At 32.2% G+C, this 27462-nt stretch overlaps 1 protein-coding gene and 2 long non-coding RNA genes across 8 annotated transcripts in view; 1 reads left to right on the top strand and 2 right to left on the bottom strand.

Annotated features, from left to right (window-relative positions):
- The window catches only part of LOC135845675 (sushi, von Willebrand factor type A, EGF and pentraxin domain-containing protein 1), a 165774-nt gene extending 138520 nt beyond the window's left edge, over positions 1–27254 (top strand). For 2 of the 5 annotated variants that reach the window (XM_065364446.1, XM_065364441.1), the window contains 8 exons: positions 10828–11039; positions 11631–11839; positions 11927–12103; positions 12214–12393; positions 15287–15469; positions 15654–15980; positions 20202–20283; positions 25769–27254. In XM_065364446.1, coding sequence (XP_065220518.1) covers positions 10828–11039; positions 11631–11839; positions 11927–12103; positions 12214–12393; positions 15287–15469; positions 15654–15980; positions 20202–20283; positions 25769–26144 — 1746 coding nt within the window. In that variant the 3' untranslated portion in view covers positions 26145–27254. Of the gene's footprint in view, positions 1–10827; positions 11040–11630; positions 11840–11926; positions 12104–12213; positions 12394–15286; positions 15470–15653; positions 15981–20201; positions 20284–21276; positions 21443–25768 lie in introns of all 5 variants that reach the window. The other 3 variants (XM_065364444.1, XM_065364442.1, XM_065364443.1) reach the window with 3 other exon arrangements.
- Positions 3308–5527, bottom strand: LOC135845677 (uncharacterized). Its single transcript, XR_010558795.1, has 4 exons — positions 5406–5527; positions 5230–5265; positions 5118–5147; positions 3308–4848 (listed from the first exon to the last, which is right to left on the bottom strand). It is a non-coding gene; the product is annotated as an uncharacterized LOC135845677 (long non-coding RNA).
- Positions 5728–7199, bottom strand: LOC135845679 (uncharacterized). Of its 2 annotated transcripts, none has more exons than XR_010558798.1 (2): positions 6912–7199; positions 5728–5871 (listed from the first exon to the last, which is right to left on the bottom strand). It is a non-coding gene; the product is annotated as an uncharacterized LOC135845679 (long non-coding RNA). The 2 variants fall into 2 exon arrangements; XR_010558797.1 differs by lacking the exon at positions 6912–7199 and adding an exon at positions 6014–6502.
- Positions 27255–27462: the final 208 nt, after the last annotated feature.

Here is a 27462-nt window from a genome sequence, read left to right as displayed (position 1 = left end):
ATCTCTGTTTTTTTCCAAAACATCCGCAATAAGCTTTTTGCCTTGGCATCTTGAAAAGTTCTGTTTTTAATGCTTAAAATTTCCAATTAACTATTTTTTGCCAAAAGCACCAATAAAATATATTTTTTGACAAAATTGCAAAAAATCGTGTTTTTGCCAGAATTGCCAAAACAGTTTAATGTTCTGCCAAATTGCCATGTTTTCTTCCTTTATTGACGAAAAAGCTCCCGTTTTTTGTCAAAATTGTTAGAAAGTCTCATTTTTGCAACAATCGTCGAAAAATCTCTATTTTTTCCAAAATTTTAAAGAAATTTCTGGTTTTTTTTTGTGGATCATTTAAAAAGTATTGGTTTTTTATCCGTTTAATATAAGTTTTGCTTTTATTACAAATTGCTGAAAGGTTCTGTCTTTTGCCAAAATTTCCAACTCCTCCAACAAAAATTGAAATTTTACATTCACCAGATTCTCCTGATGGTGACCTTCAAAAAAAAAAGTCTGAGATTACAATAAAGTAAAAACAAAAAAATAAATAAAAAAATAATTGAAATTGAAAATTGAAAACGATGCTAAAAAACTGATAATGGAACCGAAGTTGTTTGAAAATGAATTTAATATTTTCGAGGTGAGCTCAGTCCTGAGATTTTCGATACTGTAGGTAAACCTTACCAAAAGTGATGATTGTGAAAAAAACCAAAATCAATTCGAACTTGGACATTTTTCTATTACAAAAGCAATGTTCCTTGATTATTAAACTTGACTCGAAGAAATACCGAAACTATAATGAATTCGATATTCTTTGAAAGTTTGGTAGAATTCACACCACTTTCCCCCTTAATACTCTTTTCCGATAAATGATACCCTCGAGCTCGAGTAAACAAAGCGCAGCTGTAGGTATAATATGTACTCGAGGTATGAGATTTCAACCTAACGTATGCTTAATTCCTAGGGAAAAAACAGCTTACTTGCGAAATATGTTTTTTAAAATGAGTTTGTGCTTGCGTGCTTTATTGAAATATGCTTTGTATGACGATTGCCACAATGATTCAGCGTACAAAACTTTGCTGACTTCATTTGCTATTGATTTAGGTGCAAATGTAGTACATAGTATACTCGTGGATCTAATACATTGTTCTTTTTCGTGTTTTCGTTGAAAATTTGAAGTATGTAACGTAATCCGAAGCTGTTGTACGAAATTTCGATTAAATAAAGTAAAATACCTACGAGTTCCTACCTGGTGAAGCAGTTCAAAATAATTGTACCGAGCCCAGCTATACCTGAATATTTCTGTGATGGATTTTTTACTATCATTCAGCTAAGTTTTTCAGAATTTGATTTTTTGACCAGATTTTTCATGAAAAATTTCAGATTAAAAGAGGTGTTTATAAAAACAAAATTTTCGCGGAAGGAGTTGAAATCGGGGTAACTCGACTCGTTTTATCCAAACATTGTGGCGAGAAAGAAATTTCGACCAAATGAGACCAATTCTAGGGCGGATTCCAATGTTTTTGAAACACCCCTGCTATAAAAAAAAAAACGCCAAAAGTTTCGCTTTTTCACCAAAAAATTGAAAAAGAACTTGCTTTTTCGACACACAGATTGCGTGGAATAGTTGAAATGTCAAGACTTTGGCTAAAATTGACAAAGTCTTGCTTTTTTTTTTAATTTACAAAAAATCTAAAATTTCTCAAAAATGTCACTTTTTTTCCAAGCAGTCAAAATCTTTGCTTTTTTTCTCAAAAATTACCAAAAATGCCTATTTTTTTGCTGAAATTGTCAGAGTATTGCATTTCGCCAAAAATTGTCAAAAATTCTCGGTTTTTAACAAAATTACTAAAAATTGTCGTTTTTTTAAAAATCTTAATTTTTTTTGAAATTTTAAAGAAATATCTTGTTTTTTTATGCCGAACATTTAAAAAGGTGTTGATTTTTTATCCGTTTGAGAAGTTCTGCTTTTATTCAAAATAGCTGGAAAGGTTCTGTCTTTTGCCAAAATTTCCAAAAAATCTCACCTTTTTAATCAAAATTATTACTGATGAAATACATACTACTTTTTTTCAAGTTCTGTTGTTCTCTTGGAAAATAAAAATATTTTAACGCCCAGAAAGTTCTGGTTTGAATAAACTCGATCATTTTGAAGAAAAATAAGGAGTGGAATCGATGGGTCCCACTTCATTTTCAACTCGAGTTGTTGTGATATAGGTTTTAAAATTTCTAAATCTGCCAAATTTGCAGTGTCCTTCAAATTTCAATATTTTGAATTTTCAAACTGGGGTTGCCCCTTCCGGTTTTGAAAATAGGCAACTAATCGACGTGATTGTTTTCATTCATCGTAATTCAATCCACTCAGATTTGGCTTCGAATTTTTCAAAATTGGTTCCAGGAACCAGTTTTCAAAGTTCTCCAAAAATTGCAAATCGTGCTGGAATGGTTAAAAATGAATTTTAGAACCTGTGTCCTTTCGTCGGACGATTTTTCAACGGAAAACCCGCTCGTGATATCTTTTATGAAGACTTCTTGATTTTTTTTCAATTTTTTTTTGGATTTTACAAATTGCTCAAGAATTTACTTTTGAACTAGCGCCCTTGAAATCTCACAGTAACCATCTGAAATGGTCTAGAAGTTGTTCAACATGCGCCAATTCAAATTTTAGGTCCTGAAGTTTATTCTTGACCTTTTCAGAGTGATTTGAAATGTCTGGAGAAAATTGAAAAATCACTTGAAAGTGGAAGTTCCAGAATGGTTTGAAAATTTTCTAGTTGTTGATGTGTGGGAGTTGAATTGAAAGAATTCGTTCATATTCGTTCACTTTTTTCAAAAAAAAAAAATAAATAATCAAATTTCTCGATAGATTTTGAAAATTGCCCTTGAAACAGCTTTTTTGAGTTGTTTTACCCTCTCCCCTCCTTCTCCAACAAAAATTTGAATTTTATTACATTTTCTAGATTCTCCTGATCAAGTGACCTTCAAAAAAAAAGTATTTTCAGGTGAAACCCAGATTTTCAGCTATCTATACCTTTACTTACTTAGGCAAAGGTCTTAACTTTCAAGAACCTTCATCTGAGCTCAAGATTGACCTTAGGTGTAAAATGATAGCAACTTTTGTTTTTCAAAAATTTTATGCAGATTAATTTTGTTCCTAACCATTTTTCTCTCGATTGCGAATTTTAATTTCCAGACAATGAGCACTTGAAGAAAAATCGATCCCAATAATTTCATTTTTTGAATCAATTTAACTTGATTTTTGAGTTGTTTCATTGTTGTGTGGAGATGAAAGAAAGAAGGTACAAATAAACTTATTTTGCTTGCAACGAATATATATTATTGAAAATAAAATTAAAATTATTCGACTTGATATCTCATTAAGTCATTAACGCCAATTACCCACACCTCCTCCATATGTGGTTATTAACAAGGATGCAATTCTTATGCATAATAAGTACTGCATTCACATATTTTTTGTGTTGATTCCTTTCGCTATAAAATCATATGTTTTTTGCGAATCCCGAAGTGATGAGTAAAATAAACCAGAGAAAACCGAATTTTTTTCGCTTATTTTTCATTTTTTACGATTTTGCCTTAAATATGTACACGTTTGAAATGCAAGTATACCTATTCTATTTCATGTGCATATATGTATGTTGATCACATCCTTGATAATAATTAACTCATTTCTTTATAATAATAATAATAATAAATAAACATACCCACTTAATGATAGAGAAGCGCTAATAATGCGATAAATAGGGTCACGGGTGGTTAGTTGTCAATAATTGTTAGTTGTCAAATTGCGTTTTTAAAAGGATACATGAACGCTATCTCCACGAAACCTTCATAATAACTTCATGCTATACCTACTAATGTTCCAACATGCAAAATTGGCTACATAGCTTTTTATTTGGAGATACAGTTTTGAAAAAAGTGATTTTACAGGTGCGAAGTTACACATGTTAAATTGGAACTTTTCGTTTTTAAACATCAAAAATATGTCAAAAGTAAATAAATTATACATCAATTTAAAGGAAATTTTATCACGGATTCAGTAATCACATGTTCAATTACAAAAAATTTTGAAATGAATAAAATTTTTTGGTACAAAGATGAAAAACGAGAAGTTGTTAGTTGTCAAAAAAGGGAATATTGTTAGTTGTCAATGAGATAGTTTACCAAAATATGCATCAAAGTGGGAAAATATTTTTAGAAAATTATCTATTGCATTATTGAATCATTTTTTTCTGCCTTTCATTCTGTAAAACGAATAAAAAGTTGCATTGATCGATTTACCTACGCAAAAAAAAATTCAAAGAATGACCAGTCAATTTTTAAGTCGTTTATGGATATTTTTTCAAGTTTTTGGGTTTATCTAAAAGTTTAGTCCTTCTCACGTGTTATCTTTTTGAAAATTTTTGAAAATTGAATTGTAAGTTTTTTTTAATCAATAGTGAATGCGTGTTTGACAACTTACAACAGGGGTGGTTGTTAGTTGTCACAAAAAAGTATCTCACTAAATCCACCATTAACTATTCATCACATGAACCAAAATTCAATTTTAAAAAAAGAAAATATGCGCAAAGAATCAAGCTTTCAAATGAGCCCAAAACCGCAAAAAAATATTCATAAATGGCTTCAGAAACTTCAAAAAACTTTTTTTTTTGACAACTAACCACCCGTGACCCTATACTTAACTCATAATATTGATAATAATATGTAAAATACAATGATAATTGAATTCTAATGCTTAAAAAATATGAAAAATTTCAGTAATAAATTACCTACTCAAATGATTTTCTCTTGAATAATGAATTGTAGGTTATTATACACCCATATTAGTTTTCAAAGTCTTAATCAAACCTGCATAAATAAAAAGATTTATTAGTCATAAAGTAAGTACTTTGAAAATTCTACGAGATTTTCTCATGCAGCGCTAGAAAAAAGAAAGATTCTATATTGCAATTTTTTTAAAAACTGCTAAAGCCTTTTAAGAGCTGGTTCGTTGATAGTAATGGGATTACATATTTTCACGAAGAATTTTTGCGTTTGTTTTTTCATTTTAAATAACTAATAATAAGTATTTATCGCTATTATTTTTTTTAAATTTATTTATTTGTTAGGTACTTTACCTGACAGTGGAATAGCATTTTCTGCAGTGCCTAAAACAAATAGAATTAAATTGAAATGTCTGATAGGTACATGATTGATGATGTATCGTTAAATTACTTGAAAAACGTTTACCTTCTGGAAATGTGCCCAAATAGGTATTCAAAGCGGCTGAAAAATGAAATAAAATGTACCAATGATTAGAAATAACTTTTGTGTTGCGACAAATGTTTGTATAAGTGAATGCTGCTGGTTTTGAATTTCTTTTTCTCGATTAATTTTAAATGGTCGGTTTTTTCAATTGAACGTACTTTTTAAATCTTCTCTTTTCTGTTCGAGACTTTTGTAATAACTATTATTTTTGAAGTACTTCTCATACTGATTAAAATCAGCTTCCACGTAACTTGTCAACAAATCTAATTCTGCAAATTTTAAATTAATATTCGTTAAGTACGCAAATAAGATTTTTTTTTGTGAAAATGTTTCTTAAAAAGTCAGTAGATATCATAGTTACTTGTGAATTTTTCTGAAATGAAAAAAATACGTTCATTAATATCATTAGGTAGGTACCTATTACTTTGTGTGCTAGTGTGAAGTGTGACATTTTGAAATAAATTGCTAATGCGAACTCACTTGCTTCTAAAGCTGCTAAATAACCTTGCGTATTGGTTGCTGCATCGGATCCTATTATTCTACCGAATTCTTTTAATAAGGTCTCTATATTATTCTGGATTTGCTCCGTTGTGAGGGGGTCGGCGTGGCCAAAATTGAATGCGTCTGTTATAAAATGAAACAAAAAACCAAGATTGAAATTGAAAATTGAAAACGATGCTTAAAAAACGGATAATGTAACCGAAGTTGTGTAAAAATGAATTTAGTATTGTCCAGGTGTCCTCAGATTTTCGATAGGAAAACTTACCAAAAGTGATGATCGCGAAAAAAATCAAAATCAATTCGAACTTGGACATTTTTTAATAACGAAACCATGTACTTTGATTGTATAAAACTTAACTCGAGGAAATATTCAACTACAAATGAATTCGATAGACGTTCAAAATTTGCGAGAAGTTTTTTTTTCACCCCTTGCCCTTTCCAATAAGAAACCGTCAAGTGAACAGAAATCATCTGCAAAATGAAGCCCAGAGATTTTAACGATAAGATGTGTTATACGAAAAAAAACACGTGTGATGTAATGATTCGCTGAGGCTGAATAACAATGATTCAGCATACAAGATGCAAACGCAGGTGTCGAAAATTTGAATCGTGTAACATGATTCGAAGCAGTTATAAGTACGAAATTTCAATTGAACGAGGTAAAATGCGTACAGTGCCGATTATTCGGCTCAATTTTTCGATATTTGATTTTTTTGAATGGATTTTTCAAGAAAAATTGCAGATTTCCAGGTATGGGGAGGTATTTGAAAGCTAATTCATAGTAAAAGGATTAAAAATTGGGGTAATTTGACTCGCTAAATCCAAATAGGGCAATGAAAAAAAATTTCGCCCAATTGGGGCATCTCTAGGACGGTAAATTCTGTCAAAGCATACTTTTTGAGCGAGGTAAAGTGCCAAAAAAAAACTAATTTTTTGGAGGTCTCAACCTCATAGGAGATATTTGACTCTGAAAAAAGTGAAGGACTGAGTTATTTTGAAAAATTGCTTCAAAATATCACAGAATTTGAGACCAACTAAAAATCACTCTGATGGGATTATTTTGTAATGTTTCGAACTTTCAGCCTGAACTATAAAAAAATTGAAAAACAGGCTTTAAAATCAGTATTACCCGTAATAATAAAGGTACTTGAGTAATAACCTACCAAACGTGATCATCGCGAAAAAAAAACAAGATCAATCCGAACTTGGGCATTTTTCTATTACAAAAGCAATGTTACTTGATTATTAAACTTGACTCGAAGAAATACTGAAACTATAATGAATTCGATATTCTTTGAAAATTTGGTTGAATTCACATTTTCCCCCTTTACACTCTTTTCCAATAAGATACCCTCGAGCTTGAGTAAACAAAGCGCAGCTGTAGGTATAAAATCAAGGTATAAGATTTCAACCTAACGTATGCTTAATGACTACAAAAAAAACAATATTTAATAAGATGTGATGATTCCTACGTATGTACTAGGTACAATGCAATGCATGCTTACTGGCGAAATATGGTTTTTAAAATGAGTTTGTGCTTGCGTGCTTTATTGAAGCATGCTTCGTATGACGATTGCAACTATGATTCAGCGTAAAAAAATTTGTTCACTTCATTTTTTATTGATTTAGGTGCAAATGTAGGCTAGTATAGATCCAATGGGTTGTTCTTTTTTGTGTTTTCGTTGAAAATTTGAATTACGTAACGCAATCCGAAGCTGTTCTACGAAATTTTTATTGAATAAAGTAAAATACGAGTTCTTATACTTACCTGCGGTGAAGCAGTTCAAAATAGTTGCGCAGCTGAGATACTGAACTCTGAGAGCTGAATGTGAATATCCCTGATATGGATTTTTTTGGCGATCATTTAGCTCAGCGTTTCAAATTTCAGATTTTTATATGAAAAGAGGAGTAGGCCTATATAAAATTAAAATATACGCGAAAGGAGTTGAAATCGGGGTAACTTGATTCGTTTAATCCGAAAATGAGGTGAGATGGAAATTTCCACTGAGGGGGGCATGAAGCCAATTCTATAGAGCGGATATCTAATGTTGTAGAAGCACCTTTGCTAAAAAAAAAAAAAAAAAACGCCAAAAATTTCGTCTTTTCACCAAAAAATTGAAAAAAATTTGCTTTCTCGATAAAAATTGCTTAAAAGTATTATTTTTAGTCACTAATTGTCAAAAAGTCAAGAATTTTGCCATAATTGACATAATCGTGTTTTTTTTGTTGAAAATTTACAAAAATAATCTCGCTTTTTAGCAAAATAACTCAAAAATTTCAATTTTTTTCCAACATGTCAAAATCTTTGCTTTTTTTTCTCAAAAATTGCCAAAAACATCTTGATTTTTCTACAAAAATTTCGGAAAAGCTTCCTTATTGTTATAGTCTTGCATTTTTGCTTTTGGCCAAAAATTTACAAAAATTCTATATTTGAAATGTCTTGCTTTTTTATCAAAAAATTAGCAAAAATTAACGTTTTTTTTTTACCAAAACATTGTAGAAAAGTGTTCCCTTTTCCAAAAAAATTATTTCATTTGTCAAAAATTCTCAAAGAATTCCAGTTTTTTTTGAAATTGTAAAAGTCTTGCTTTTTGAAAAAATATATTCTCGCTTTTTTATTAAAATTGCTCAAGAGTCGCTTTATTCAAAAATTAACCAAAGGTCTCACTTTTTTGCTAACAATTACCAAAATTAGAAATTGTTGTTTTTTTTATGCAGAAAATTCCAAAAAGTTGAATTTTTTTTCAATTTTTTTTTTTTGGAGAAATCTGTTAAAAGTCGTTCCTTTTGTTAAAATTGTCAAAGACTTGTTTTTCTCCGTTCTTGAAGATTTTGTTACTGCGTAGGCTTTTCTAGCTCTTGTTCTGGGTGAGAGGGTGTGTGATCCAAAATTTTTGAAAACAACGAAAATTCTCCTAATTTAAGAATTTGATCGATAAATTGAAATGCCAAAATACTCTAATTTTGAGGCACGTGAGACTTGGAATGGGCTGAAAAAGGTGGTTTGAATGGGCTCAAATTTTTTCATCATTTCTGGCGATCTCTTGGTGTTCTTTTCATGAGTTGAAAAAGTCAATGTGACCACAAAATTTTTGAAAATGAACGTAATATTGTTTTGTGTTTTTTTTTTTGAAGGGACATCTGGGACTTCTTCTTCTCCCTTTTTACTCGTGTAATTTACCAAAAGACATTCATACTATTTTTTTTGTCCAAAAAGGTGTCAAAAAGAGTGGTCTTTAAATTTTGAAAATCAACTTTTTACTTACCTATTTTTTTTATAGCTTTTCCTGTATGGTTGAATAGGGTGGATCGTAAAAAAAAATTACTGGAAGATTTTGACCAAATTCAGTGGAGACTTTCATTTTGAGTTGAAAGTTGCTCAGAAAATACGTTAGCTCTGTAGGTGCTCTTGGAAGGGAAATGTGGGTCCTCAAAGGGGAACATTTTTGAAAAATCGTATTTTTTTCGCTATAGCCCTCACCCAACCTGTTTTGGGAAAAATGGTCTAGTTTCAAAAGATAGTATTTTAAATTATGCTTCGACATAGGCCATTCTCATTGAAATCCAGGACTACTTTTTGGGTTCTACTGAAAGATTGAAAAATTAAAAATCGTCTATTCTTGGGTAAATTTGTGTTTTGAAAATTTTTTATTTGGAAATATTTCATATTAATTAAGCCGAAACATCCGAAGTTATCATTTCTGAACCTGGGGAAAATTTTGGAATACAGTGATGTCAATTTTTTGCCATTAATGCCAATTTCAAAAAAAAAAAAAAAAAACGAAAAAAAGCCAAAAATTGATTTCTTTGTTTTTTTTTTTAAATTTACAATGTTGACCAAAAAATTGGTACCCCTGCGTTCCAAAATATTTCCCCAGTTTCAGAAATTAAATCTTTCGACGTTTTGGCTAAATTAATGCAAAAAATTTGAGAAGAAAAAATTCTCAAAATACTAATTTACCTAAAAACGTGCAAATTGAAAATTTTCAACAGTTAGTAATAGCAGTCTTACGGTCATAAAAGCCATGAAAAGTCGTGAATTTTGCTCGAAACACACATGAAAATTTTTTCAAAACCCCCCCTAAATGAAAAAACAATGGAAAATTTTTTCAAAAAATCAGAAAAATGAAAAAACTGAAAAATTTACTTTTTTACAAATTAAAAAAATTTTCCTCACAGTTTCATATTATTTAATTTGGGGGGGGGGGTATTTTTACGCGGTAAAAATGTGAAAAATAGGTCATGAAAAAGTCACGATTTTTTTGTCTGGTAGATTTTTTAGACACCCTGTAGCAGATACTTAAAAGGGGTCTTGGATTTTGATGGCAATGACAAATAATACCATATTTTGAAACTGTGCTATCCCCCCACCCCAAAGAAAGTCAAATGGAGGTTAGGGGAAAAAATTTGGATTTTTTCGAAATTGACTCCTCTTTTTAAGGACCCACATTTCCCCTTCGAGAATACTTTCGGAGCTGAAATCTTTTCTGACCAATTTTCAACTCAAAATGAACATTTCCACCAAATTTGGTCGCAATTCTCCAACGTATTCAACGATTGAATGCGACTTCATTACACTTATAAGAGAGAAAAGTTATGGGCAGGGAAAAATAGTACTTATTTGTACAAAAATAATCGCTATAGAAATTCAATTCAATTCGAACATACGGAATTGCGGATAGATTAAAAGAAACTTTCATAAAACATAACGCGATTTATTTTATTACGTATGCATAAGGATATACGTAAATCGACGAATAGAAAAAAGGTCATTATCGCGTCGTATTCTAATCACGAACCGAAGCGAAACGAAAATCTCGTTGAAACGAGTCGCATATAAATTACTTACCTATGGTAACCTTTGATACTCTCCTACAAGTACAGTCTACCTGTACCTATCTTATTCATAATGAATTGAAAAATATTCATCTAGTAATATAGCATTAGTATAAAATGAAAAGTATCTACTTGCCCAGTGCCCTGGTATTATCATTGGCAAATTATCATTACTCGTGTATCTGTGTACCTATGTAATGTAATTGTTGTAACGGAGAATAAAATTTTCTAATTTTTTCGCAGGCTTTACCCATCGAACGTTGTCCACAATTCAGGGACCAACCCCCCGGCAGCACGGCCACGTACAATGGTAAATGCTACATCTTCTACAATCGTCAACCGTTGAATTTACGAGACGCGAAGACATTCTGTGAAAGTCGAGGAGGGAGCTTGGTAACTGAAAGTAATCCAGCTCTGCAAGGTTTTATCAGTTGGGAACTTTGGAGAAGACACAGGTTGGTCTTGTGTATATCTCTATTTTAATGAATTCTTTCGCTCAAACTGGTTTTTACCTTTTTTATCCGCGCCACGATCTATACTATGTGTACGGCCAAGCGAACGCCATTTTATCTGTGTATAACAGTAACCGAATGAACTAGAAAAAAAATATTTATACAAGGTGTCCCGTTTTCGCGGTGTCAATGTCACGGTTATGGATCTACGAGTATTTTGGAATAGAGCCAAAAAATTTGAAAAATGTACGTGAAACGAGTAGTTCCGGAGTTTTTTGATTCATTTGCATGGTGGAATTGGGAACTTTCATTTTCAACATTTCTCGGACCGTTTGAAGGGGAGGGGGTAGAGGGGTGAAAATCTTCTGACTCCAATGTGAGCATGAAGGGAGAGATAAATACTCCTAAATCTTGAAGTGCATTTTCTGGACTGTTTGAGGAGGGGGAGGGGAGGATTGTACTCCAGGTCTTGCAGAAATTCTGGAAAAATTCTACGAAAATTCTGCATTCTGAGTTTACGAGTTTTTTTAGACACCCTGTATTTTTTTTATCGAGTAATACTCGTATTAATTTTGATCTATGATTTTCGCATAGAAGCGACACCAACAGTCAGTATTGGATGGGTGCTGTACGAGACCCTCAAGATCGTACTAATTGGAAATGGATCAACGGCAACGACGTCACAGTATCGTTTTGGAATCTGCCCGGAGGCAACGAGAACTGCGCCAGATACGACGGATCAAAAGGATGGCTGTGGTCGGACACCAATTGCAATGCTCAAATTAATTTCATCTGTCAACACCGTGAGTATTCTATGATTTCTAACTACAAATCGATCGAGTATTTTGGCCCAAAAAATCACGTATTAACGATCGAATTTCTGTTCACAGAACCCAAAGCTTGCGGCAGACCGGAGCAACCACCTAATTCGACAATGACCGTAGAGAACTTCAACGTAGGTGCCATAATCGAATACAATTGCGACGAAGGACATCTCCTCGTAGGTCCAACCACTCGTATTTGCCTACCTACCGGTTTCTACAACGAATTCCCACCAGTGTGTAAAAGTACGTAGAATACCTAATTATTCGCTTTTGAAAACACGTGGTAGTGGAATTTATGGTACTTTTCTTGTACTCGTATATATGCACGTGCATTGATTGGATTGCATTTTCAGGAGTCCAATGCGGATACCCGGCGGAGATCCCGAATGGCGATTACCGATTGGTCAACGGAACTGTAAATTATCTAAGTCAGGTTGTCTATACGTGTAACGAAGGCTTTCAATTACAAGGCAGAGCCGAATTAACATGTGATTTAGATGAAAGGTGGGATGGACCGCCGCCCAAATGTGTTGGTAAGTGGCACGATGACCAAGTCGATTAATACTACATACGAAGTACATGGGCTCTAGCTCGAAATTCTATCTATCTGTCTGTCTCTCTTGTTTCTTGTTCTGTAATGTACCGACTATGATGCATTTTTTTTCCTTTTTTGAACAGTTATAAATTGCTTAGGCTTATATATATTTTTTTTATTAGTTGTTTAGTTTTGTATTTAAATTTTTATACGTGTGCTTTACTTCAAAGCAGTATATGTCAAGTCAGATGTAAATGTGCTTGGTGTTGTCGGGTTTCTTTTGCTTGTGGAGACTGTTGTAGATCCCTCTTTGTGGCGCTGTCTCGTTGCTTTTCTTGCGAGTTCGTGGCTCGTAATATTTGTGTTGTGAATTTGGGTCCTTGGTAGATCTTTTTTCACCGGCTGATGGGTTCGAAGAGTGAGATTTGGGGGTGGGGGAGGGATAATTCCGATGATTTTTGGATATAGGACTATAGGTCCAGGAGCTTATGGTGCTTTGATATACAATTTGAAGTCATTTTGTCGGTTAAAATCACGTTTTAGTGTTCCTATTTTTTCTCCATGATTTTTTTGATTTTGATCTGTTGGAAGCTATATACATTTTTTCATCTTGAAACCAATTTTTTTTCTATTGCAAAGAAAATTTTCATTTTTTTTCAATCGTAGGTAAAGAAAATTAAAAAAAAAATTTTCGTTGCATTATTTTAGAAATTTTGGCAGCATTTGAAAATTTTTGTATTGAAAAATTTGCATTAAAACTTGAAAGTATTTTTTTAAAAAAATTTTGTGTATTAAAATGACTAAAAATGAAGGTTTTAACGGTTACCATGTTTTTTTTTTTTTTTTTTTTTGCTCATATTTAGCAACGTTTTTGTGTTTTTTCGTCTTGAAAATTTTTAATTTCATTTTATCTACCTATCAATTTTTAGAAAATTTTCCAAGATCAAAAAAGTTTTTCATTTTTTAATCGCATAGATCTTTTTGTCTCAAATTGTCGAATTCGTGTGTTAAATTTTTTTTTAATTATTATTTTTGAGTCGATTTTATGAATTTGAATCCTCTAAGCATAAACACATTGAACGTGTAGATTTTTTGAAAAATTTAAGTACAAAGGAAGGAGAGGACTGAGAGACGATTTTTTTCTGAGTAACCAATTTTAAACTTTTTTTTTCATTGTATCTATTATGTACTTATTTTAGAAATTTTGGAAGCATTTTGAACATTTTTTGTACCAAAAAATGTGCATTAAAATGATTAAAAAATGGGATTTTCAACGTTTTTACGTTTTTAAAAATTTTGTTGCTCATATTTAGCAAGCTTTTGTGTTTTCCGTCTATCAATTTTCAGAAAATTATCCTTGATCGAAAAAGTTTTTCATTTTTTTACTCGCATACCTGTTTTTCAATTTTTTTTAATTGGTTATTTTTGAGTCAATTTTATGTTTTTAAATCACCTAAGGAATAATCATAAACACACTGAACCTGAAGATTTAAAAAAAAATTGAACTACGAAGGAAAGGAAAGGACTGTGAGACAATTTTTTTCTGAGTAGGTCTAACTGATTTTCATTCATCCATCTCAAAAAATATTTTCTCCGACATTTAAAATTGGAATGAAGTGCTAATTTTTATTCTTCCCTATTTTTGGATTTTTTTGTTTTTTTTTTTTTTTTAAATTCTGATTCATAATTTTTGTTTACTAGAGAAATTGGACTCAAAAATTGAATTCATGAAATTTTCTCTCGTTTTTTCTACTTTTATATTTTTTTTTTTTTTTTTGAAATTGCTAATTTGAATACCTATGAGAAAAGTTACAATTTTTGAATTACTCGTGTGAATTTTCTCACAAATTTCAAGTTCAAAAGCTCCACTTTCCATAGTAATTTATGTATTTTTTTCATTTTTTTGTAACTTTTCTCCCAAGTTGGAAAGACTTGAGGTTTTAAAATTCCATTAATTGAAATTTTCAAAATATTTTGTTTGCATTTGAATGAGAAATTTTTTTCAATTTTTTTATCATTCTGATTCTTTATTGGATTCTAAGAGCCGTCATTTTTTTATTCTTAATCTAAAATGAGGAAACCTTCAATTTTAAATCGTTTTTTTTTCAGTAAAAAATTGATATTTGTGTAATTTACAGCTTTCTAGATTCAAAAATTGAGTATTCTGCTTTTTTTGTGTTATTGTTTTGTAAATTTTTTGCACTTTGCACATGCAGAATTCATTTGCTATTTTAGGATATCCTGAAAGTGATGAGAAAGTCTCGCATTTAGCTCAAAAGTTTTGAATTATTCATCGAAGAATTGTTGACAATTTTTTCCCAATTCACCATTTAATGTGAAAAAAATTTAATCCAATTTTACTTCACATTTTACATTAGTAACACTGATGCGGTAGCTGTAACGTTTTTGAATGTTGAAAGCACATTTGGTGAGGGGGGAGGGTAAAATTGGAGAAGCACCATGCTCAAAATCCTGAAAAAATATTGAGAAGATTTTACAAAAGTCTGCATTGTGATTTGAAAATTTTTCGGGCACCCTGTATTGAAATTGGAATTTGTCAAAATGAAAAAAACCGAAGATTTCCGGCTTGAAATTTGAAACAGTAAAGGAAAAAAATGAATATTTTCCATTCTAATTTGTCTGATTTTTATGCTTTTTCCCGCCAAAAAGTTATAAATTCTGTGATCTAAAAAATTACCTCTGGTTTAAAAATTTGTCCCTCTATTAGCAGTAATTTTTATTCAAGAAAAAATAGAAATGTGGAGTTGGAAAAGTAAGAGGTACGATTCATGGCCTCATGGGATCTCCATTTTCCACCTGCTCGAAAAACCCAACACCTCCAACACGCCTCGATGAGCTAAACCCCCCTCTAACGAAATTTTCTCGTTTAGCTGCTAAATGCCCCGAACCTGCGGAAATCGAAAATGGTGATGTGTTCGTATTGAGTAATTCGACCGATATCGGTGCCATAGTCGAGTACGCTTGTACCTCTCGTAAATACAAATTAGTCGGAGCCAAACAACTAAGATGCTTACCTGGTGGCATTTATGATAATAATCCTCCAGCTTGTAAAGGTAACGAAATGTAGAGGCTTGTAAAAATTAATGTTATTCTGTGTATGTATAATAATGTTTCTTTTTTCCCCCTCAATATCGATCTATGCTTGAAAAATATCTAAGTACATATGTACTTATGTAAGCAATAATTAATAAGAAACTAATTTGTGTGTGTTTTTTTTGGGGTATTTTGTACTCGTAGAAGACATCAGAACGACTCTGAAGCCGATCGAAACTAGGCCACCGTTCACGACGACCGTTTCGGCGAAAACACCGACGCGCGAGAAGCCTCGTCCATTCTCGACGAAAACATCGCCGTCACCCATACTCAAAACTAGTCCAATTTATAACGATGAAAATGGCAAGACGACGGAGAACACGAAATTACCGCCGCCATATGGCATAGATCATACGCATCCGTCGCTGAATGAGATCGCCGATGTGAGGAATAACATCAATGCTGTGAATATACCGTCTCATTCGTTGGAGGATGATAGGAGGGAGACGTTCGGAGCTAAGCTTAATATTGGTAAGTATTCGGATAGGAAATTGGAATAGGAGCGAGCAGGGATTGGTTGCAAAAGTTTTCAAATTTGTTCTTTCATTTCTGGGAAGAGGAAAATTCTCGAGAGTTGATCGAAGGCAATTGAATCGTTCGTGAACTGGAAATTTGCTCATTGCCATCATAATATTTTGAAAATTTTTTGATGGTATGAAAAAATTGGAAGAAGGGACTGTTCTTGAAACCTCTGAATTTTTAAACCTTGACCTAATTCATCAGATATGATTGTATCATTCGCCAAACGGTTCATTAATTTGATCAAAATTCAAAGTTGATTGAATTGAATCGTTCGCGAACGACTGATCATAATTTGTGATTCGTTCGCGAACGATTTGATCGAATAAGAGGGAATCGTTCGCGAACGGTCTCTATGATCATATCGAATTTTCATCGTTCACGAACGATTTCATCAGAGTCGAATGATAGGAAAGTCGTTCGCGAATGATTTGATGAACGATGTCAGTCGTTCGCGAAAACCTCGTCACGAGGTATCTCAAATGTGAGAAAATGTCTTACGAACGATCGTAATTCGTAAATAATTCGTTCACGATCGATTCGATCTTATGTGAGCGAATCATTCTCATCTGAGTTGATTCTTCCATAATTTGATCAAAATTCAAGTCAAACCTAATGATTCGTTCACAAAAGATTACCACTTTCGAGATGAACGATTCGTTTGTGAACGATTTTGTTCTCAAATTAATTAATGCACGAGTCGTTCGCGAATGGCCCTATTTTTACCAAAAATGAGCGAATCATTTCTGCTTTTTGAATTGTATTCGATCAGATGTGTCCAGTTTGTTTTGAATCATTTGCGAACGACCAATTCATTTCGTTCACTAAGATTTCTAAATTTTGGAAAAAATGAATTTTTGATTTGAAATTGATTTTTTTTTTTGTAGATACTTATTTTTTGAGTGAATCGATTTACCTAAATTAATGATATGGGAGGGGGGGGGGGGTGGTGTCGATGAAAAGTTGAATTTCTCGTAAGGATGTTTCAATTTTTTACGTTTTAAATCCAAATTTTAAGGTATCTCGTGGATTTTTGGGAGAAATTTTGAAATTTTAAAATACCAAGTAAGCCAGAATGAAATTTACTCAAAAATTGGGCTTTCTGGAGAAATTTTGAGCTCTGGTTGGCCAAAATAAAATTTTAAAGGAGAAAAAATTCCGTACCTGGTCGTGAATTTTTGAGTTTATAAGTTTTAAATTCTGCATTGATGTATATTTTTGAGACCATTGATTTCCATTCGGATAACAGTTTTGTTTTCGCATTTTGAAATTATTTGTAGAGATGGAGGGGGGAGGAGGAGGTCAAAAATCGGAATTGCCCGAAAATCACGACATTATAATGTTGAAATCTTAGGTATCTTAGATCGCTGATTTTGAGTTGGGCATCAATTTTACCCTTGCACCCAAAATGGGTTCCAAGAGATGAGAGGAAGGGGATAGAGTCATTTCAACAACCAAAATTATGCAAAATTGAAGAAATTGGTGTTAAAATCAGAGTATTTGAAGTTTCTAGTTTTGATTTTGTCGTGAATTTTTCACTTTGGTCCAAAATATGGGCTCCAGAAGGGGTGGGAAGGGGGTCAAAAAGATCGGAATTTCATGAAAATCACGATCTACGAGTAAAATCACTGATATTGATTTTGATAGCAATTTTATACTTTGATCGAAAATGGGCTTCAAAAAAGAGGTTCCAAATTTTAAATCAGGTGGAAATTATGATGTAAATGTTGAAATCTGAGTATCGTGAGGTTGCTGATTTTGATTTTTGCTACAATTTTGAGTTCTGAACCAAAATGGGCTCCAAAGCGGGGGGGGGGTTGTAAATTTGGAATTGCGTAAAAATCACGATGTGTGTCTGTGTTGAAATCTGAGTGTCTGAGGTTGCTGATTTTGATTTTTGCTACAATTTTGGATTTTGAACCAAAATGAGCTCTAAAGAAGAGGTTCAAAAATTAGAATTGCAGACAAATCTCGATGCGAATGTTGAAATCTGAGGGTCTGGGGTTGCTGATTTTGATTTTTGCTACAATTTTGGATTTTGAACCAAAATGGGCTTGAAAAGGGAGGTTTAAAAATTGGAATCGCGTAAAAATCTAGATAATGAGTGTTGAAATCTGAGTATCTGAGGTTGCTGATTTTAATTTGGACTCCAATTTTGCCCTCGGACTCAAAATGAGCTCTGAAGGAAGGTTTAACAATTAGAAATGTTCTAAAAATCTGATATGGGAATTGAAATGTGTCTATCTCGAGTCACAAATTTTGATTTTTCATTCGAAAAAGTGGATTAGGAATTGAAATTTTACGAAAATCACGTCATTGCTGTTCAAATTCGAATACCTGGAGTCGTGTTCAATTTAAAAAAAAATAAAAAAAATTGTAAACTTCAAATAAGCTGCAGAGGAACTGCTCCAAAACCAAAATTTCACGAAAGTCACAAATATTGATGTGGAAATGAGGCCACTAGAATCAAATGTCTACTTCTCCACTTTTTTTCAAAAATGAGTTAAGCATGGTTTGGTATACTACAACATGTGCCGCATCCGATGAAAATGTCAAAATTTCAATTTTGTGTAAGGAAGTATGGTTAAACAGCGTGTAAAGTTAGGGGTTAGAATCAAAAGTGTACTTTTTTAATGGAGAAGTCAAGTTTAGAAACGAACCTGGTGGAAATTGAATGAAGGACTAGTGTTATGCCTTTGAAATTAGGCTTGAAATTGAATAAATTCATCAAGTGAGGACCCTTCCCCCAAAAACACCTTTCATTTTTATTAACAAAAATTAATTTTTTTTACTTTGAAAAAAAAGGAAAATTATTTCAATTTCCAAATGAATGGTCAAAAATGCAATATTTCTTTAATTTCTCAAACTTTCCAAGCTTTCTTCAACTTTTAGCACCATATTACTAGAACAATTTTTGATTAAGTGCCCTAAAACGATGTAAAAAGTGTACGGTTGGAGACAAAACTTAACTTCTCCTAACTTCAAACTGCCCAGGAACTCTTACGGCAACGCGTAGGGTAAAACAAACATGTGGGTCACTATCGTCATGTTGGTACAAAAATATTAGACATATTACCTCGGTATTTTATGTTACGATAAATGCTAGGGAGGTTTTTTGCGTTTTTCTCAAAAAGTTCGAAAATGGAGAAGTAGAGATTTGATTCTAGTGGCCTCAAATTCAAACGTTTGGCTCTTTACCCGAAAATAAACATTTTATAAATATTTTCAGTATCAGAATTAGCTGATTTTGATTTCAATGTATTTTGGTTTCTATCTCAAAATGGACTTTGAAGGGTAAACCATTAATCGAAATTTTACGTAAATGCAGATATACGAGTGTGCTGAAATTAGGTATCTGAACTCAATAATTTCAAGTTCTGGTGACACTTTTGTCCTTTGATCCAAAATTAACCTCAATGTGAGAGGGGGGGGGTCAAAAATTCCAACTTTTGCAATAACCTCGATGTGAAATTTGGAATCTTGAAAAATGGAGTCGTTGAGTCGTTGATTTTGATTCCTACTGTAATTTTGTCCTCTGATTCGAAATATGATTCAAAATAAAGGGGGTTTGAAAATTGAAAAAAATTATCAGAAATTCAAGCGTTCAACCTTCCCCCCCCCCCAAAAAAAAAATGTTCGAATACGCAGGTTACAATTTTTATGAAAATTTTTTAGGAATTAAGTAATCCTAGTGGCTGAGAAAAAGTATTTCTTCGAAATGCTTTTTGAAAATCCTCGTTCTAATTTGAACAACCATTCGACTCTGTGCTCGAATCGAGCTTCAAAAAATGTTATCAATCGATTCATTCACCTATAAATGAGTGGGAATGTCGAATATCAACGTTCAATGATCAAGTTGTTTATCGACGAGTGAACACGCTTAATGACCGATGTAAATATTTATTGAGCGTGCAGTACGTTCACAGGTCTATGGTCAATGACTGCGTTTAACGTTCAGTGACCAATGATGAAGTCTAGTTGACCTTCGATGGCCAAAAAATGAAATAAAAACCTGCGATATTGGTCAATTGGTCAATAATGAAACGTTCATGTGCCCAGATCTCCTCTTTTTTTCCTCTTCCTCGACTTATAATTTAATAATTTTTGTATAATTACGTATTATGAATTTTTATTATTGTATGTATTTCAATCTCGTAATTTTTTTTGTCCTAGGTGCCATTGTAGCGTTGGGTGTTTTCGGTGCTTTCGTCTTTCTCGCAGCCGTAGTCACGACAGTCGTGTTATTAATCAGAAGGTACGTATGAGAAAATACATCCATAGGTAACCATTTACCTACTCGGTAGTCATCATGATTTAGCTCTAAACTACATAGCATAAGGCAGCAAAAAAAAAAGCATACCATAATAATATTCTTAACAACTTTCTATTAACTTAGTAACGTTCTCTAACTTATATACGTAGTATTATAGCTGTATCCAATGCCGTTATCGCTTTACGTGTAAATTAGCAATTAAAAAATACCATATGGAAATATTCGCCATCGCCACTCGCCAGCCTCTGGTAGATTCTGTGTACTAATTCGTCTAACCTAACCTAACAGTCTAACAAAGTATCAAATTTCACGAAGGTATCCCACAACACTAAAACAAATATCCGCGGCGTGAGTTTGTAAATAAACACTTACGACAGTTTGTGTTTCATTTTTCATTCGCAATTGCAATTTATACTTATTTTGTAGTCGAAATGACGAAAAATTAATGGCGAGTTGAAAGTGAAACACTTTGCGGTTTTAGAGGATACCTGTCTTGAAGGCAATGGGTGCGGTTTAGTTTTTTTTTTTGCGGATCATTAACGGCTGACATTTATTTATTTTTACTTTAACTACTAATACTTGATAATTTTGCAACGGGTACTAACATGGTTAGGTATATTGAGGTAATTTTCTGGGAGGTTTTGATCATTTTAATGTGTACTTGTGGTTGTTGTAGAGGAAGGGAAAACCAACGGAAGTGTAAGAAGTTCTGTGGGTTTTGCATAGAAACATGGGGAACCATTTGAATTGAATTTTTTTTTTTTTTTTTGAAAACCCATTCAACGTTCCAACCAGCAGCTTAATTGCATGGGATGTATAAGAATATAAAGCAGCAATATGTAGGAAAATAAAAATGGCAATTGAATAAACGTATCAATAACGGTGTTCGGAACAAATTACTTCTCGCGCAGAGCAATTTGTGTACTTGTTGTATGCTTCTTCTTCTTTTTTTTTTTTTTTCATTTTTTTTTATAGTGGGCGGCATAAACGTAAAAAGCCGCCAGCACGCAGCATGCCTTCTCGTTGGTATACGTTACTGGCGTTACCTTTTCCCGACCAGCAAGTCGGACGCCGGGAATTTTCTAGAGCTTATAGAAGCCGGGCTGGTTATTTTTCTAACCCAATTTGAATAATTAACAAGGTACGAGAATCGGTATAATTTATTGTGTAATGCGCTTTTGAATGTTACTAAGTATGAAAATCATGTACATATATTTTACCTACCTATATAATGTATTGTCTATCTCTCTACCTACCCCTGTGGTTTTGGAAGATGGTACCTAGACCTACTACCTACCTATCTATGAGCATGTGGTGATGGTGAAGGATGGCTCGTCACTAGTCTTTGCTTATAATTTACTTACTTATTTTTGTATATCACGCTGTGAGCAGAGTAGAGTGTGGTATTCGTCGTTTCAACGTTTGTTTTGGAGTAAGTATAGTTTCACTGGGTTCTGGTATGGTACTTGAATATTTTTACCTATGTTCTGTATTTATATTTCTGGAAGATCTGTATGTGACTGCTGTATGCCATGATCACGCTACCCTGTTCTGATTCACTATTATTACATGGTGGCGCATACGAGGTGGTATTGCAAAGGAGGGGCTAAAAGATTTATTGGTTTGGTTGATGATGATGTTATTTTTGGATTCAGTGTTCTCGAAAACTTTAAAATGGATACTATGAGATTTTTTTCGACATTTTTTTATGATCTTTTTTTTTGCTCCCCCTCCCCCTCCCCTTGCCCCTTCTTCAAAAACATCAGAAGGGCTTCGAGATGTGAGAAATCTAGCTCTTGAACAGACGAATGTCTAAGTTTTTTGAAGTGTTGATAATTCAACAGAATTTAATTTACCCATCTTCAAGTTCAAATACCATACTGAAAATTGATAAAAAAAATAATATTGTTTTAATCCTAGAAAAATATTTTGAAATCATAAAAATGATATAAAAATTATTGCAGAATTTTTTTTGAAAGTTTGGCGAAAATTTTTTGGTATTGAAGCTATTTATCGTTAAGATGAGCAAAAATCTATGAAAAAAACTGCTGTAAGTAAATGCAAGAAACTTGTGTGAATTTTCAAGCAGAATTAATTGAATCGAAATGGCTTAAAATTTCGTATGAATTATTTGAAATATTACGAAAATTGTTCAAAATAAGCATGAAGTTGTTGAAACAGTATTAAAAGCTGTTTTAAATTGAACCAAAATGAATAAAATTGACCCAAAAAAAGAGAATTGGATTTAACCTGAAAATTACAATATATTGAAGTAGACTGAAAAATGAAAAATGAAATACACAAACGAACATTGAAATAAAAATACAGCTAGGTACTTATTTACAAAGGTTAAATTATACCAAGAAATGATATTTAAAACCAAAAAAAAAAAAAAAATTCAAATCAACTTGAAAACAAAAAATTGAAATGAAGCAAACAAAATTCAACTAAAGTACAATTTAATTGAATTAAACCAATAAATAAAAATCAAAAACTAAACTGAAATGACTAAGTACCTTACCCTATAAAAAATTGAATTAGGTACATACAAATAAATAAGTGAAAATTCAATTAGCCTACATCAACAGAGCAAAAATCAATTGAGCCTATAAATTGAATATGAATTGAACCTAAAATAAAATGAAATTACATCAAGGCAGTTGTACATATCTGTTTTTATTCTGTTTTTAATCATTCTCATGGAATTTTTAGCAATTCGCTACGTTTTGAGAATTTTTGCAATTTGTTGCCTTACTTAACTTTATTTCAAAATAATTCTGCCTGCAAAAATTTACAAGAATTCTCACTTTTTATCTAATGTAGAATAATTTTATTTTCCAACTTGAAAATGTCAAAAACTGCTAAAATAAATCTCCCTTTTTTGCTAAAAATTGCTAAAAAGTTTCATTTTTTCGACATAAGTACTTAAGTAAATGAATGTATGTACTTTGTGAATTGTCGCTTTTTTGCAAAGAATTCTAAAAAAAACTCAATTTTTTCAAAAATTTCCTTAATAGTTTCAAATTTTTGTCAAAAATTGATGAAAAATTTTCCCTTTTGTTAAAATTGTCAAAATCTTGTTTTTTTTGCGAGAAATTTCTAAAAGAGTTCTCGCTTTCATGTCAAAAAAAGGTCTCGCTTTATTGACATTGTCAAAAAGTAGCAAAATAGTCTCACCTTTCTGACCAAAAATTTGATAAAGCCATAAGGTATGATTCTTTTGCCAGTAACTGTCAATTAATAGTCTTGCTTTTGATAAAATTGTCAAAGTATCGATCAAGTTTCATTTTTTTTTTTTTTTTTTTTTTTTTTACATTTTTAGTAATTGAAATGTTCTGACTTTTTTTGTGATTTTTTTTCTATACGTTGAAATGTTTTGCTCGCGTCTTGTAATTATTTTGGTTACTTTTTTGTCAATTTTTGTTTACTATTTTGAGCTTTTTTACGTAGTTTACAAGATTACTTTTTTTTTTGAAAAAAACTGAGTACGAGCCCTGCTTTCAGATTGTTTTGATAATTTTCATTTTATTTTATTTTATTTTCAACTTTTTTTGATGTCTTGATACAGTTTGAACGTTTTTTGAGCAAATTTTTAGTTCGTGCAATTTATTGCATGATTTTGAAACTTTCACCTTGAGTACTTTAATTTTAAACCATTTTTGTAATATTTAAAATATGATTTTTATGACATTTTTTATTTAAAAACTTGTCATAGTTTTCAGAAATTTTTCCAAGGTTGTCGAATTGATTTTCAAGTTGGGAAAATTAAATTCTGTGCAGTTTAAAAAAATCATTTCAAAGATTTGAAAATTTGACTGGGTAAATTATTGTAGGTACTTTTCTTCGTCGAATTCAAGAAATGATTTTTTTTTTTTTTTTTGATTGAAAAATTGAGATTTGCATGTTTTTAATTTTCTGTTTGTTTATTGTGGGTTGGTAGAGGGGGGGGGGGTGATGAAATCACCAATTTTGGGGGAAACGAAAATGATGAAACAAAAAGTGAAATTTTGTTCCATGGGTACTTATTTTTGAGAATTTTATTTTTTATGCTCATTGCTACTGTCGATTTTCATTAAATTTCTGGAGTTGGAAATAAGGTTTTCTGGACTTCGACCCCTTCAAGAGAGGGGGGAGTCAACCTCCCAGATAGTGTAAAATTCGAGTAAAAAAACTGTTCAATGAAGGTGATCTTTTCAATTTTTACTTGAAAAATACTCAAGAACGAAACTTTTTTAAAAAAATTACACCAAGTGGTTATAGAAAATTTTATTATCTACAATTTTATTTCTCTTTATTTTTTTTTCATAGAACACTTGTTTTTTTGAAAAAAAAAATAAATTTTAGTGGTGGAAAATTAAAAAAAAAATCAAATTCTTTATCAAAAATAATTTTGATTTTTGATAAAAGATAAGATTTGGAGGAAAAATGAATTTCACTCTGGTGATTAAAAATTTTACGCTCTACAATTTTGTTTTTTCTCAATTTTTTCCATAAAACTTCTTGGTTTTTCTCAATAATCAATTTTTTGTGATCTGAAAATTTTGAAAGTTTTTCATTTCAGGTTAAAATTCCTTTAAAAAAAGAATCCTTTTTTAATAAAAAAATTTTCTAAAAATTTTCACCATTTTCAAGTTTTGATTTTTGAAATTTTTTTCTCATTTCAGGGGGACTCTGTTCTTTTTTAAGAGAACCTACACTGTTTTGGAGACCGGGAACATTTTTTCCGCCAAAAATTGATAATTCAGATGAATTCTGTCACAGAAATGGAAATTTTTTGGATAAATTGGATTTTGAAAATGAATGTAATATACCTAACTGAAGATGTCCTCTGGGGACAACCCCTTTTTTGTTATTCTTTCAAAAAATTTCAACAAGTTGAGGGGGTGGAAGCACAGAAAAGTCAAATTTCATTATAAAGTGAAGTTTGAATGCCCCCCCCCCCCACTGAAGTTAAACATGTCAAATTTGTGTTTAGCACGTTCAAAACGAGAGGAGTATTTCGATTTGCGAAATAAAAATTGAACAAAATGAATAAATTTTTGAATCCCAGTCTTTCAGATCAAGTGAATGATCAAGGGCGAAGAAATGTGTATCGGTATCCCTCTCTCTTGTTTGATACCTCTTACGATGAAAATGAGTCTGAAATTTTGCGGATTTGGATCATTTTCTATAATAATTTTTCACCAGTGGCACTGACAAAATGTAAATTTGCTGCCTCTCCCTCTTCCCCCTCCATCAAAAATGCACTTTTATTCGTATGTGACGTCATAATGACTGAGGAAAATCATATTATGTCAGGAAGGCTACTTCATCTTTCTCCATTTTCTTGTAGCCTCTCCTTTGCATGCACCACCACCCATCTGTTCATATATCTACTCTTGAGACTTCTGACTTCTTCTTCGACTAGTAATAGATTACCTATTCACATGCTGAGTTCTAATATCAATCTCGATTTTCTATGATTCAGAAACAGGAGTAGTTCAAATACGACGAAACACTACTTACACAGGCCGTCGCCGGATTGTAACACAATGGAATCGTACGATTCGTCCAGCTCCGAGAGTCGAGGAGGACTAAACCGATACTACAGACAAGCCTGGGAAAACCTACACCAATCGGCGAACGGCAAATTCCACGCTCAAGTACGTCGCAAAGAAACCCTCGATCCGCGCCTAGAAAGTATGCGCAGCGGTAGCGAACTAGTGGTCAGTGATGCGGCCACCGTGTACTCGTCCAAGACGCCCGAAAAGAAGAAACACCACCATCACCATCATCACCATCCATCGGAACGTGACTTCAGACATCATCAGCATCAAAATAATTCCAAAAGGTCGAGGTATTAGGAAAAGATTCACGTGCGTGTGTAGGACCGAAAATAATAAATTAATGATAATTGATTACCGGTGTTTTGTGAGGAGGTTTTCATCCCATCACGTTCCCCAAAGCTTTTTTCTTTCTCTTGATTAAACACGTCGTCGTTATTTTGACCTAGTCAATGTGTACTCTTCTTAGTAGGTACCTATTTAATGTACTTATCGTACTTACGAAAAATAAATAAATAAATAAAAAGACAAAAACGATCAACGTGTCGCTCGCCATCGATTTGCATATCCCATCGAATAGGTTAATTTTTATTTTCTTCCCCTTTTCCCTTTTATTTTTTTCTCATTTTATCGCCAAGTTTTTCACTCATAACTGTGAGAGGTGCGTTATAATAATCGATTGATTAGACGGTGATAATATTTAGATACCTGTTGTATATTTTTGTATATAGGAGAACGTTGTTGTAACGAATTGAAAGACTTGATAGACATCCCTTGGCCTGTTTTTTTCCCTCATCCCATTTCCCTGTATCTTTTTTTCTTTGTTTTAATATGTTCTTCTTTCCCCCCTTTTTTTGTATACGATTTTTTTCTCTTTTAAATGTGGTAAAACTAGGCTGAAGCGATGTCTTTTTTGTTAGTTTGTAAATATTATTATTATTTATTAATGTTTTGCTATCTTTTCTTTTTTCTCTTTTTACCATTATGTTCAAATATTAGTATATTATAATTTATTAATATTTTATTTATATGTATGTACCTTAAGTAGGTCGCGTATTAATTTACGAATTTTTTTTTTCGATTTCGAAACCACTGATAATATCGCAATTTTTTTTCTTTGTTCTTTTAATTTTTTTTTTTTATTAACGACCATGTGCATTTAATTGTGTATTCTCTGTTTTACTTTCTTCTTCTACTATTTTTTTTTATATCGAAGCTCGAGAATGTTGCTTTGAATGCTGTGAGCTTTTTCTTTCTTTCTTTTTTTTTCTTTTTTTTAAATAATAGTTTATTCGTTATGTGTAGCCAAATTTTTATAATGCTAGCGATATATTGGCTGATAAATGGACATTATTTATGTTATTTTTAATTTTTAAGAGAATTCAATAAAGGCCATCGTTTTCGTTTTCATTTACGTATACACGTGTAAGAGGTATGATTTGATTTCTACCTGCGATGTTTTAATATAGGCAACTGGTTTGACTGGGTTGGATGATTTCAGGTGAACGTGGAATATTGAAGGTAGTACGTTAGATCAAGATTAGTGCTGGGAAGTTGAAAAGCGACGCGTGAAACTGGTTACTTCAGGTAAAATTGGTTCGTTTTGAATGAAGATTTT

The sequence above is a fragment of the Planococcus citri genome, chromosome 4 (genome assembly GCF_950023065.1).
Source record: "Planococcus citri chromosome 4, ihPlaCitr1.1, whole genome shotgun sequence".
Taxonomy (NCBI): domain Eukaryota; kingdom Metazoa; phylum Arthropoda; class Insecta; order Hemiptera; family Pseudococcidae; genus Planococcus; species Planococcus citri.
Note: the sequence above shows the minus strand (reverse complement) of the source record. Positions and strands in the feature narration are given on the sequence as shown.